This window comes from Scleropages formosus, chromosome 13, assembly GCF_900964775.1.
Source record: "Scleropages formosus chromosome 13, fSclFor1.1, whole genome shotgun sequence".
In the NCBI taxonomy this organism is placed as follows: domain Eukaryota; kingdom Metazoa; phylum Chordata; class Actinopteri; order Osteoglossiformes; family Osteoglossidae; genus Scleropages; species Scleropages formosus.
Window position 1 is genome coordinate 21,851,989 of NC_041818.1, and position 14,912 is coordinate 21,866,900.

Genomic DNA, 14,912 nt, shown 5'->3' on the forward strand with positions numbered 1-14,912 from the left:
CATTTGACACCTGGCCGTTGATGGAATTTGCCTGTGCCACATTATTCAAAAGCATTAGGAAACACTGGAGTTCTACTTCAAAAAAATAAAAAAGGGATGACAAGGCTTTTTCCTGGAAAACTTACTTGAGGTTAATAAATCCTCCACCAGCATCTCCTTATTTCACATTACTCTTTGAAGGCCAGCTGCTCATTACAGAACAGAATTTCACCATTGCTGAAATGGAGAACCCAGCTGATCATCATCAGAAGGGCAAAACTGTATTACCTTAATTCCCTCTTTGAACTGCGCTGCCTAATTGTCAAAACCCGTCAACGTGCGAGATTGATGTAAACAGCTGCTATTCTTCAGTCTGCTGTCAGGAGGGAATGTCACTTTCCCAGCTTTGAGCTCTAGCCCTGCAACAAAACTTTACCCACTGAGGCCAGTTTACACCGTCTTTACCTCCTGATCTCAGTTAACGGGTACCAATCTGAGCCGAGGCCACATGCAAGTTTTACTTAACATTCAATAACTGCTTTGTCTATTTATGCACCTTCAACACCACCAGACATGTCTAACCTTTCCCAAGATGCTGTTCTTTCGAGTCAGTCGAGTGCTTCCTCTCTCCTCAAGTTTAAGAATCCTCCTCCTTAGGCTCTAGCCAGCTAATCTCTGCAACCCTGAAGCGAACCACACTCCAAACACATACACACACAGAATGACCATGGAAACAAATAGTCATAATTATGTTCCATGTCCAGCTTAAGTCTGAGGTTTCTGATCAATTTAAACACTGCAAGATTAACAGTGCCTCCCTCTACAGTAGATACCTGTAGGGTAAGGGGCAGTGGACTGAACTGTGGTAAAGGCTGCGGCCTAGCCATCTGAAGGTACATGATATGAATGCCTTTTCAGCATTACTATCCTTGAGTTACCCCGAATTGGCCCTCTAAAAATATGCTGCTAGTATATAAATGGCTGAATTATTGTCAGATGTGCAATATGAGCAATGTGAAGTGCATCAGTTAAGGCATCAGTGAAATAAATAGAATAAAATTAAAAAAACGGATTAATTTCAACACTAAGGATAGCATGATCATGCAGTGTTGATAACTGACTAACCCTCTCCACTGGCGAGATAGTTTGGTGTATAACAGCAGCCTCAGTTTGGGTTCTGTCATCCCCAAATATAGGTGCTACCTTTTGCAATGTGTAAGGATTTCCACATAAAAGGTAGTCCGATCGTTCAAGACAGACTGGAATAACACAAACGAAAAATAATCTCACATTATAACTTCTACATCCTTTTATTGTCATTTTATTTACATTTCAAGAAAAGACAATGACAATTGATGCAACCAAAAAAAAAGGAAAAGACGACACATTTTGTCGTTTTGCGTTGCGTGAGGTTTCAGCCGACTGGTCAATTGCTTGTTTCGATTTCACCGAAAGGCTTCTGCCTACATGAGCTCTGAGTGAACTAAGGAGAGCAGATAACAGAACTCCATTCGGGGAGTTGGAGAAGTAGGCCAGCACCGTAAAGGTGTACAGCATTCACTCTCTGTACCACACAAATTATTAGTTATTAATACTGTGATTGAGGAGGACCAAACACCATGTACCATGGGAAAATACCACAATGTCTAAGATTTCACTCTGCCTTCCCATTTGGGTGTATGAGAAACAAATCCATGTAACTGAATGGAAAGAAAAAGGTAAGGAGTGTTGGACTGTAAGTAAAGTGGATTTGACCATTACACCAAACGGCCCCACAAAGAGCCCAGCCACACCTCTTGCCTCCATTCACTCTCCTGGCAGTGTCTCCCCAAAATGACTCAGTGCTAAACAGCAGCATAATTCGAAAAGAGCGCTGAGATCTCTTTCCCTTTCCTTGGACCACTTTTATCTGAGTGGATCTGTATGAAGAGGTCTTCTCCCTCCATTTCTACCCTGTGTTTCCATTATAAAAAATATAAATCCCAACTGCCCATGGTAAACCAACCCTGTGTGGCAGAAAGCTGGCAGCGAGGACCTCTGTTAAACACCCATTGTAGGTGAAACAGGATAACAACGCAAAGACACATTGCCAGGTGCTTGACACAGATTCTTCTACTGACCTCTCCCACATATATTTTCTCCGAAGGAATGACAATTTTTCTCGGGAATTTCAGGGTAATACTTTCAATAGGAAATACACAATAAAAACGGTAATTTTCAAAGCATTATATACCAATATGTATGTACCATTTACAAGAAATAAAGAACTTAAAACTTCAAATGACAATATAAGTAAACCACTAAAGACAGTGTCCTCCACTGTAGAAAGAAAGTGCTATTTAGATAAAAGTGTCTCATCACCAGCAATGAAATCTACAGCATATTCTGTTAAGTGCGAGTAAGAAGGTAGAATATCTGCAAACGGTAGATAAAGGGGACACAATATATTTTGTGGTCAAACAGATTTGGACAGGAAGAAAATACTTTAACTCTTATTAAATTCACAAACTGTAAAACCACTCAGACACTTTGCACAATGACCTTCCAAGGGTCAGTCTGACCAATAACAGAAATCATACAAGACTGAATACACACAGGGAACAAGTGTTTGTCCCTGGCATTACCTTACTCACACACTCTTGCATGTGTGTTTCCAGATATAACAATATTTGATAATAATACTTCTTACCAGAACAGATCTTTTGGTACGAGAAATTTGGTGGGACTTGGCACGAAATTAAAATAACATCCAACAATGTGGATTTTTTTTATACCACGACTACGTTTAATACTTTTTGCGCAATGCCGCTAAAACACATTATTAATACTGGCATATGCATAATAGAATGGCAGAAAAACTGGACAGGAAAAATTTTATCAAATGCGCACTGAAATAAGACGATGTTGATGTCCTCTCGGATCGTACAGGCCTGTAGGCCAGACAGAAAGATCTCTCCCGCTTAGCCAAAGTACCTTGACACACAGCCAATATTTCAGTTCAAATTCTCAGGATGACATTTGTGTGAAAAGCCACACAAAGAATTTTATGCTTCTTTCAAATTATTAACTAAAAATAACTAAAGTATCTCTCTTTGGATATGGTTTCTAGTCCATTTCAGGCCATTATCACAAGAGCATGGATTTTCTGTATCTGTTTTCTGCCAGTTGTTGGTTCTACTAACAGTCTATTGTGCTAATTTAAGTGTTTTTTAAGGATTTTTTTTAAAATGTAAGAAGTGGGGGAAAGGCATATGATCACTTAATTGTGGGAGGGCCTGCAACACTGACCCCTGGAGGAAAATCAGGGATATGCAGCTGGGCCCAGGTGTGAGGTGGGTCATAAGAACTCCACCGGAGGCCAGTACAGTATGGGGGCTGTGCGTACCAGAACTGCACGAGGTATCATGCCATACCATACCATGAATACAGCAGCTTCATTGTACCTCAGAGCAATAAAAACATGATTAAAACATACCTGTAACAAATGTAGCAATAAATATGAAATAAAACATACTCATGTCAGTACACAGTCCAAAATGGCCTTGCAGTTCAGTCTTGTTGGCTTTGTTTGAGCAAACAAAAATGAACAAATTAAAAAAATTTTAAAAATTCCACAACCGCAGCCTCATCTAGGCCACACAGCAGAGCCCTCATCGGGACTCACCTTTACCAAAGAAATAAAAAATATATCACTGGTTCAAGTGTACCAGTGCTGAAGTGCTGCGCTGAAAGTAGCTCCAAATCAAACCAGTCGTGTTTGTCCCAGGGGCTTCTTCTCATACCTCTCAGCAGCAGAGGGCTTCTGACAAGGGTTGGGCAACTGGGAAGGCAAGGCGGGCAACCCTCCCACACCAGATGAATGGTGGGGAGCTCAGGATACTTCAGTGCCCATCTTCAGTCTACAGAGGAAGGAAAGGGAAACAAAGGGTCAGTCACACTCTGATGGGGTTTTCTTGTGCAGACTCACACAGACACTTGTGAAATGCTAATAACGTATCATTAAGTGCAGAGAGCCTTCAAATCAGTGAGCACTGATTAAAACAGGGTGTTTAAAGCACTGGTTTTTAACCCTGGTCCTGTTGAACTCCTGTACGTGCCTTCCCCCCAGGACAGTGCTTAATTTGCCGTGATTTAACTGGATGATTCAAACTATGCAACAAAAGGATGTTGGTCTAGGAAAGCTGTCACAAGTATGTTTGCACCAGTACAAGGTTTCATTTTTCTCACTACACACCACATAAATAGTATTGGACCTCAAAATGGAACAAATTAGCATTGAAACTAATCTGATCTAATCAGTGCCCAAGCTCAAGAAAAAAATAAGCATATAATAAATTAACTGAAATAACGACTACTGTACTTCTAAACTTAGCATCAGAAAAAGCAAAATCCAAATTAAAAAAAAAAAAAAATACTAATACAGACATCGCTGAACACAAATGTATCTTACCATTTAGACCAATGCATTCAGTAAATAATTACCTGAATAGTTCTACAACTCCATATTCAATAAGATCTCAATCAAAACTGGAATACACAGTGGTCCGCCAGGATGTGGGTTGAAAAACAGTGGCCTAAAGAACTGGAGCCAAGCAATTATTTGAACAGGTGGTGCCTAACTGCTAAACTATCAGCTGTAATCAGCCACAGGCTGAAGTAGAGGTGAATTCTACCCCATTTAAACAAAAATACACTGAAAACATCTGAACTGTTTATGTCATTCAAATTTGCATCAACTGAATTTGGCAAACAATGCCTCAGAGCCACTAAACCAATTTTTGTAAATCTTATTCTACTCGCAAAACCATTAAACTGACCGCAGATATTTACAAAGAGGTCCAAAAGAAACTACCTAAAGTAGGGAGGGCCACACTAATATTGCATGAGGAGGAAAACAGAAACCTGTTCATACCTACAACTCCTTAGCTCCTGTCCTGGCGGACAGTTTTAAATAACTTTTCAAAGCTGATTTATACTTCTCATCTCCTCCCTGAAGAGCAAGTACTTGTATCAGGAGTCATCATCTTACGAATGCATCTCCGTGTCGTCCTCCTCCACCACCACCAATTTAACATAACAGAGTTTAAAGCCTCTTCAACTGGACTAAAAGTTAAACAGCTGGCTAAGTGCTCTGTACTTACCAGGAGGACAGGGGCGGCTCACCTCATCAGTCAGGCCCACACACCCTACCAATAGTACTCCAGGTGACACGGAGCCCCAGCTGCTGCCCTGTTAACAGGATTCTCTCTCTTTAATGGCTTAGTGCTCCGTCCCTTCTGGCAGCCCACACCAAGGGCCCTGTACCTCCTAACTCTGGCAAGTCTACAGTTCTGCTCGGGGGGGCGACTTGCTCTAACTCCTCTATTCCGAGTTTTTTTGCTTTACATCCCCAGAGATTCTGCTGTACTCCCTTTATTAGGGTCCACGGCAACACTGAAACCTTTAGGTTGAGACCAACACACAATTACTAAATGTATAAAGCAATAAAGCTCACAAAGGATTGGTAATTGCAGTGATTAGTTAAGGCACAGGGTCAAAACTAATGTGGGTCACTGGATACATTTATTCACTGTTGCTCATATACTGTACGTGATGTCTTGCATGAGCTTGTGATGTATTAATTTAACACCAGCAGTACCATCTAAATGCGCTAAACTGAAAAGAACACGTGTAATATGTAGTTACTGAGGGTGACCTGTTGTGTGAAGGCTCTGTGGAAAGCTCTCTGGATTATGAAGGAAAAAGAACCTGCAGCAAACTAAGGCTGAAAGTGAGATGTAGGAACTGCTGCTGTCCTCAGGTGTGTACTTAGTCCCAAGGAGAGCAGATACAATACATCCTAAAGGCATCTATTGGAGTTCCACAAACAGAAGATGGAACTGATGTCCTTACGCATATGGTTCCTTTCAATGTTGGCAGATCATCTCTGCTGCAGGGGGTTGCGAAGCAGAGCTGTGGTCCCTAGGAGACATCCGAGACTCATCAATTGCCTCCCTATCACCACAATGCTCAAAGCCCAAAAAAGACACAAAACCATGCAATGAGGTAAGGGATGGAACAGGTAAAGATTTGAAGTTTTCCAGTTTAAATGCAAATTACAGTTCGTGTTTAGATGAGGTATTTACAGATACTGTCAATAGAGAGCATATCCAGAACAATGACTAAAAATCACAATTAAGATAGATAAATACTGTATTACCAATATGCATACACACATAGCTGGACACCACACAGATATACTATACAACTACAAAATACACAAAAAAACGCAGTTGCACAAAACCAAAACAATTTTTTTGAGGCTGAAGCCACCTTATTTTAGACCTTTACAAGACCTAGGCAAAGCTGACGTCCAACGCTAAGCTCCAAGGTGGTCCTTGCTCAACCCTCCCAGCTCAGCTGTGCATGAGGATATCACTCACATGGTGCAGACAGCTATTCATCAGTAACTTCTCCAGACTCTACAGGTTCTGACAGGCACTGGAGAAACGATGCTATTTTCAACTCTGTAAAAAACAGATACTCCGCCCTACCCTGCAGACCCACAGCTCAAGTCTTGAAGCTTAGCCCCTCTGGGCAGAACACAGGATGTTCATCTCAACAGGCCTCTCACCTGCCCTGCAATGAAAGAACTTGCAAACAATGAGCACAGAGCCTGAGAGCGATATACAGACAGCAACTACAACACAGGAAAAGAAGCAGGAGTACTGTCAAAGACTGTTGATCCAAACAATCTGCCCACAACAAAAACATTTCTACAAATAATGCTCTTATTTGTGCTTGCATTATTCTTTCCTTAAACAAGGGCAGAAACTCTAACCTAGCTACCTATGGTCAGACAGCAAGAAAGGCAGAGCCATCACTCTACCACCATTACCCTGGTGCATGGGGAAATGTGCAGCTAACATGAATATAAATGGATACACATGGACAAATCGATATTTTAATCAACACCAAACCTCTCTCTCTCTGGGATTTCACCATAACAAAAACTTGCCTGGGTTTATCACACAAAAATATTTACAAGTTTCAAGGTTAGAACAGCAGGACACCACCTACAAGCCTACCACTACATCACCTGTTGCCCTTAAAAGAAACAAGCATTTGGAAGGACATCAAAAAGTGATACATTTCATTCAGGAGTTTGAACTGGCTTCATTTACATTAACTAGGTATAAGTTTTCACTTTAAAATAGTTGGTCTTCTCCTTACAAACTTTCAAGTAAAGTTTTTTGTATTTTTATAAATAGCATACAATTCAAAGAGCACAGCAAAGCTTCTTCCAACTGCTGACAGATGGCGATCACAAATAGTAACTGCCATCATAAGTTTGTCAACACCCTGCTCTAGGCAGCATTCTTTGCCATGTCTTCTTATTTAGAACGGGTCATAAAAACCTAACCGGGCAACTCAGAACATGCAGGTGTGTGCATGAGACATCCAGAGAGGTGACTGTTTGCTAGGCGGTCTCTGAGACGGAGAGAAGTAGGGAGCGACTGAGAAAGAGTCCACTGCTGTTCTCATCCAAAAAAAAAAAAAAAGAGCTGTCATGCTGCTGACATTGACATTATACATTCATTTAGCAGACACTTTCCACCGAAGCAACGTATAATTCGGAGTAAACAGAAGTGCCTCTCACCAACAAAGACAAATACAGACAATTGTCAAAGTACAGCGACAGTTCAAAACCACTGCTGGTGCCAGTACATACGAAACAAGTAGCTACAAAATAGAAGAACAGAACAGAATAATACTGTAGAACTGATGACGAGCCTCCGGCCCACTCTGTGTCAGAATTGGCTAAAGCTTTACGCAATGAACCAGGACTCTCCGTGAATTAAGTTTGTAAAAAGGGGACCCCTTCAAATTTGAAAGTGACAGCAGGCAGCACGGTGGTTAAACCTGCATTCCACTCAAGGGACCCAGGTTCCAGTCCCACTTTCTACAGTAGTACCTTTGAGCAACATACTTAACCTTGAATTTACACCAGTAAAACTTGCTGAGCTGTGTAAATAAGCTATTTGGAACGATCTGTCCAACACAGTAGGTTGCTCTGGAGAAAAACGTCAGCTAAATAAATGAACTGTAAGGTATTGAAGAGCAGCTGAAAACATTGTTGTGGTTAAAGTTAATGCCCTAGTAGTGAATTTGCTTACTACTGAAGACAGAACATGGAGAGCTGAATATATACTTCCAACAGCCCATTTCCAGGTGCCTTTAGGACACTTACGGCTGGTGTGGACAAGGAACACAAAGCAGATCCAAACAAAGCCACACACTGAGTCACTGAGGCTCTTTACTGTAAAACACTGTTACATCACTGCTGTTCATGTTAACCTCAAAGCACAGACAGCTAGCTAGAAAACAGAAAAGACCAAAGTCTCTTTGCTGCCAGGGTTACCAAGTCTGTTGAAAGAACTGCGATTAGTAGCGTGAATCACCCGATGGCAGTGGCGATGCTAAAAATCGCAGGCTGCTGTGATAGTGAGACTGCATCTCCTGCTGGGCCTGTTGCGAGATCCCCAAATGACTCCACCAGCGCACAAACGCAGTCGAACACACAACACCGCACACGCATACCCTCCATTTCTGCTTTAGCTCATCGATAAACAAATGAGTCAGACGGAGGTTGCTGTGAACACCGACTGACTTTCACCTCGTTTTCACTCCACCAAGCACACTCTCATGCAAGAGGCGCGAAACCAGACAAGCGCAGACAGACGGGGATTGGGGGAGTGGGGGGTGGAGGTGTAGGCAGAGGGAGGGGTGGGAGATATGGAGCGCCTGCAAAGAGAGGTGTGGGAGTACGAGGAGCAAAGCAAAGGTGGGTTAAACAACAGACAAAAGGAAAAATAATATACTGCATGGCTCCCCACAGCCAACACCCCCCCCCCCCCCCCCCCACAGTGTCTGGCCCTGACACAAAACAACTGAAACTGAGGGATTCCAAGTGCCATTATTCCTGCAGGCTACTGCTCAATGGAAGTAATGGAAATAATGCAGTAACAGGGCTAAGTGTACCATAGATGTACCATACCAGGTTTTCAGCGGAGTCTTATATATGGACGAACAACTGGGGATTGAATAGTTTATGACCTTATCTCACCCCTAGATCAGCAATACTTGGGACAGACAACAGCTTACAAATCAGTTCTCTGCAAATGACAAGGACTCATCTGATGAAGAGCATCAATCAGTATCAACATGTGCCACATTGAAAGAAGTCATAGAAGCACTGACTTTTTAATAGAGATTAAAAAAATACAATTTGACAATTCCTAGAAAAATACAACAGTTTGTGAAGGGAATCCCTGTAAAAGAGACAGATTCCATATTGTGCTGATATAAACACAGTGTTTAGCAGTTCATTGCCTGGCTACAACGGTGACAAGCATTACTCTTCATCACCATCCTGCTCTCTGAGGGCTGCATGACTGCCCCAGGTGCAAGCTCTTCAACCATTTAGCCTCTACCATGTGATGGTAAAGTCTGCAGGCAGGTCAGGAGTACACACACAGGAAGTTGCTACAGCATCTGAGAAAAGGTCTGTTAGGTTACCCATCAACACTCCCAACAAATGCCACACCTAACAGCATTTACAAAACTAACAGCAACATACTATTCAGCACTGAGATTACGATGCGCAACACAACCACCAACCCGTATAATACTTTCAAAAGTGGTTGGAAGGAAAAAATTTCTTTATGAAGTTACACACACTAAATCTTATTAACTTCTCTCACATCTGTGATGCAGCTCTCGGTCTTGTAGCTGAAAATCAACTAGACAACAATGAGGACAGAAAACAGAATGACTACAGAAATGACCAAAACATCACCAACCTTGTGAGGCAGAAGTCAGCCTGTCGGCGGTGGAGAAGTCTAGACTGGCGTAGGCCCCATTCTCTGGGAGAGGAAGAGGAGTGGGAGTCGTCGCAGGGACTGGTGGGTCGACAGCATGGCTGGCCCACGGGCCATCTCTGAGGTCCAACGCGATGTAGTTGATGCCATTGTGTTGGGTAGTAGCGGTAGCAGCATTTCGGCACGTGTGTCCGGGAAGGCCACGGGTTACGTCAGCGGGAACGGGTAAGGCGGCAGAGCCAGGGGAGGCCATACCCTCGGTATGCAACCATGTGCCATCAAAGGGGGCGGAGCCCAGTAACTTGGCACCATCTGATGAGTAGGGACTGGTGGGAGTCAGGGTGTGGCTCTCGGGTGAGGTTGATGAGAAAGTGTCGGAATTGCGTCTGCGTCTGCTCTGGGGTTCCTCGCGCTCCATCGCACACAGCTGACGAAGAACTCCCGACGGACTCCGTGCGCCTGCGCCAAAGCTCACGCCAGCGTTCACATAGCTATCAGCTGGAATGCCACTGGCCCCGGTCTGGGGTCGTATGTAGCTCGGGGGATTCCAGGGGGCTACCAACGAAGGCCGCGGAGACCGCACCTTGGGTCGCTGGCTGTCTGTCTCCAGAGTCATGTAGTCGTCCCCAGAGGAACCCGGCAAGAAGAGGGAGCTCTCAGCGGGGCGGTCTCTCAACTCGATGTTAATGTACTCCCCTGGGCTCGACGGGACCTGCCCTGCCCTCCTTCCTCTGGAAGGTTCGTGGAAGTCATACGTACCCAGTGGGAGGCGGCTGGGCCTCAGCACCCGCTGGTCTGAACAGGACCGCTCAGTACATTCGTGGGAGGCCTGCAGTACAGCAGAGGGGTGCGCCGCTTTGGAAGGAGAGCTCATGGGAACGTAGTCCTCACGCTCACGGCTCTCCCGGACAGGAGCCTTGTAGGATCGCGGGAGAGAGAAGTACGGGCTATAGGGCCTGGGGCTCTCAGGTGGGGTCTGCGTGTGACAGCCTCTGCTGAAGCGCTGGCCACATGCAGGCAAACAGCTCTGGGAGACGTCCGTGTACTCACCACTCTGCAGGTGGTCCATGTCATTGGGAAGCATCATCATGTAGCCCCACGGGTCCATCTGTTGTGGGGAGCTAGCGGGGTGTCGTACACTGGGTTGCATGAGCATGTAGTCATCATCCCTTGAGTGTACAACACCAGGCATCATAGCCATGTAGCCTTCTCCCCTGGAGGGGATGTCTTGCTGGTCAGTGCAGAGAGAGGGCTTGACTTCACAGTACTGGTCAGAGCAAGAGCCAAAGCCTGTCACTGACTCATCCAGCGAAGAGGTGGTTTGGGTCATCTTCTGGTACACAGTAACACCAGTGCTGCCACCTACTGGCCTGGAGGACAAGTGCATCCGTTTCCAAAAGGCCTTTTCCTCGTCGCAGCTCTCATCCTGCTGGGGCTCAGAGCTGCCCCATATGTCCCGATGCCGACTCATGCACATGTAGTCCCTCAGACAGGTTTCTTCACAAATAGGTGGTGTGTTACCGATGGAGTCTGGGGTGCTACTCCGCACTCGGATGTAACGGAGGTCCCCGGGGCTGGAGCCATACTCATCCGAGGAGTTAAAGCCACCGTCGCTCGGGGAGCCACAAAGGGAAGCGCTGGAGGGCCGCGTGAGTGTGTCTGAGGCGGAGCCATGGCCGCTGCTGCTGGACACGCTGACCGGGCTAGTGGCGTATGAGAAGCGGGAGACGGGGAGCGAAGCGGAACGCACGTGATAAGAGGAACCGGACGGGGCCCGAGAGTAACGTCCACCGGTGTCCTGCCGGCTCAGGCTGGCGCGGCCCGTGCCGAGGTGGACCAGGCCACTGGCTGCTGAGCGGAAGGGCCGGTTCATGGTGCCCTCACCTTCGCTGGAGGTACGGAAGCGGTAGGCGCCGGCGCCGCTGCCCTTGCAGCTGGGCGGGGTGCCCGTCGCGCTCTCGGTGCGAGAGCGGCGCTGCAGCCCCGTCTGGCTGGGAGGGAGGTTGCCCAAGTGCCTGCGGGTGGTGATGAACGCCACGGGGTTACAGCCCGACGACTGGCTTTTGCTCCGCGGCCTGAACTCGGCAAAGGCCTTCAGCGCCTTCATCGTCTCCAGAATGGTCTCGTGCATGCTCTGGGCCACCACCGAGTCGTCCACCTGCATCCAGATCTCTCCAGGCCCGGTGGAGGAGGAGCGGCCCACCTCGATGAAGAAGAAGCTCTCCGAGTGACCGCAGCGGCGGATGTTCATCAGCTGCAGGTTCACGCAGGGCGTCTCCGAGTTCAGCTTCACCAGGTGCAGGGTCTTGGCGGTGAGGCACAGGCGGTACACGCCGGTCAGGTTTTTGGTCTGGCCCAGGCCTTTGGGCTTCACGTGCACCTGCCACACCTCCTTGAAGACGGTTCCGGGGGACACGGCCCCATACGCGTCCTCCAGCTCGTCGGCGTCCAGCTGAGCCCTCCTGCCCTCGCTCATGAGGTCGCTCAGGGCCTGGTACCACTCGTCCTGCTCGCGCTCGCCCTCTGCCACGATGGGGAAGTAGTCGTCCTTCGTGTACAGCGCAATGAGGTATTTGTTCTTCGAGTCCGCCCTTTTGTTTACAGTGAAGCACTGGTACAGGTAGATCACGCGCTTGGGGGGGGAGCACGAGGCGGAGGAGGCGGCGGCGGCGGCGGCAGAGGAGGAAGAGGCGGACGCACCTGAGGCGCAGCGGAGGCTGTTCCGAAATTTCTTCTCGCTGTCGTAGTACTCGAGGCGACTGGGGCCCAGGCGGCTGGCGGCCCTCAGCACAAAGAAGCGCTTGTGGCCGTGCTTCTGCTTCCTCAGGTAGCCGCATTTGCGAATGTCGTCGGCTCCGTCCGGAGCAGCGCCCTCCTCCTGGAGCTGCTGCTGCTGCTGGCCTCCGCCGGAGCAGGACGCCCTTCTCCCCGCCGCCGGGGCCGTGGCCGCCGTGTCCCCGGGACAGGGCTCCTGCGGCTGGAGGCCGTGGTGGTGGTGGTGGTGATGGTGGAGGAGGAGGTGGTGATGGTGGTGGAAGTGGTGAAGCTGGAGGTGGTGGTGGTACGAGGGCGGCGGGTGCTGGTGAAGGCGAGACGCGGGGGGCTCCCCGGTGGACGCGACGTCTCCCGCCGCCGCCGTCGTCGTCGTCGTCGTCACCGCCGCCGTTTTGGCGCCGAGCGCGCGCTGCTGCCGCTCCAGCATGAGCACCGCGCCGCCGCTTTCCTGCTGGTAACTCCCCCAGCCGTCCATGAGCGCGCGCGCGCGCGCGCGCCACTCAAAGGTCACTTTCCCTCCGCCGCGCGGACCGAGACCCCATTCTTGTTGAGGAAGCTGTAATTCCGCGCTCGTCCTCACAGCCTGAAAAGAAAGCCAATTTCCAGCGTTTCTCCAGGCTCAAGCGCCCTTTCCGGAACACGGACGGAGAGCCAGCGGAGGCTCCACAGGAAAGGGGGGGGAGGAGAGGGGGGGAAAAAAAAAAAAAAAACCACAATCCAGCTACATCACCGCAACTAGCCCGTCCCGATGAGCTGAGCTAAGCTAGCTAGCCTGCTAGCTACCAGCTACCCGCCACTCGCCCCCCTTTCCGTACACATCGCCACAGAGCAGAGCGAAAACAACACGTGATTCCCGTGTCGCCCGCCACGCTATTGGAGCTCAAAGTCACTTTTCAATGACTGACAATGAAGTGGTCCAATAATAGATGAGTATTTGTGTACGTCAATACCGTCGAGCAATGGCATTAGTCGGAGTTTCACGTATGTAAAAAAGGGGGGCGGGGCGGCTTGGTGGTAATCAACAATCTGCCATCCAATCGCGTGAAGCACTGTGCTGGTTATTGATCCTACAGGTAGACAGTAAGTAACTGATCGTAACTGTGCAGTATTACTTCATTCATATTGCTGAATTTGCCTTCTCTGTTAATAAAAAACTTATGATGATATATTAATAGTATCCGGTCTGTTGTAAAACTGTTAGGTAAGGTTTAGAAATATATTACGGATGGCACGACGCGTTAAAGCTAATTGATTCCGCTATCTTATGAAAAAATTATCATAATTAGACATGGTTCTGTTGCGTTTGTGTGATACTCTTTTATTATTTTTAATTTGACCTCAGTGTCAGGATAAATACAGTTACAGTAATGTTTGCAAATTAGCGTGTAATGGATCGATTCTAGATAACGTTCAGAATTTGTGTACATCAGTCTGATCAGAATCAGAATCAGAATGAGCTTTATTGCCAAGTATGTTCGCACATACAAGGAATTTGTCTTGGTGACAGGAACTACCACAGCACAGACAGAATGACAGTGACAAGACAGGTGAGAAGATAGAGTATGTGAGCAAGGGATAAAAAATATTTAAAAATATAAAGTACCCAATATACAAAAATAGTCACTAGATACAAATGCAAGGGAGTGTGAGTAAGAGATATGTGATAAATAGTTATAAATATAAATAGCATTATGCATTGCACGGTTTACTCTCTAGGGGAGAGATTTAGGTGTTCATGAGGTAGATGGCCTGAGGAAAGAAACTTTTCTTATGCCTGGCTGTCCTGGTGCACAGTGCTCTGTAGTGCCGGCCAGATGGCAAGGGTTCGAAGAGGAAGTGGCCTGGATGTGAGGGGTCTAGGATGATTTTGCCAGCCCTTTTACTGACTCTGGACGAGTGCAGTTCTTGGAGAGCTGGGGGGGATGTGCCGATGATTCTTCCAGCGGTCCGAACTATCCGCTGCAGTCTTCTGATGTCTGACTTCGTAGCTGAGCCGAACCAGACAGTTATAGAGGTGCAGAGGACGGACTCGATGACTGCGGAGTAGAATTGCAGCAGTAGCTCCTGTGGCAGGTTGAACTTCCTCAGTTGGTGAAGGAAGTACAACCTCTGCTGGGCCTTCTTCACAATGGAGTCTATGTGGAACTCCCACTTCAGGTCCTGTGAGATAGTGGTGCTCAGGAACCTGAATGACTCCACTGTTGCCACAGTGCTGTTCATGATGGTGAGTGGGGATAATGCTGAGGTGTTTCTCCTGAAGTCTACGATCATCTCCACTGTTTTGAGCGTGTTCAGCTC

At 47.2% G+C, this 14,912-nt stretch overlaps 1 protein-coding gene across 1 annotated transcript; it reads right to left on the minus strand.

Annotated features, from left to right (window-relative positions):
- Positions 1 to 1,383: 1,383 nt before the first annotated feature.
- Positions 1,384 to 13,372, minus strand: LOC108922965 (insulin receptor substrate 2-B-like). The gene is made up of 3 exons (XM_029257556.1): positions 12,540 to 13,372; positions 9,822 to 12,362; positions 1,384 to 3,878 (listed from the first exon to the last, which is right to left on the minus strand). The coding sequence occupies exons 1-3, from the start codon at positions 13,087 to 13,089 to the stop codon at positions 3,874 to 3,876; spliced, it is 3,096 nt and encodes a 1,031-aa protein (XP_029113389.1). The 5' UTR covers positions 13,090 to 13,372; the 3' UTR covers positions 1,384 to 3,873.
- Positions 13,373 to 14,912: the final 1,540 nt, after the last annotated feature.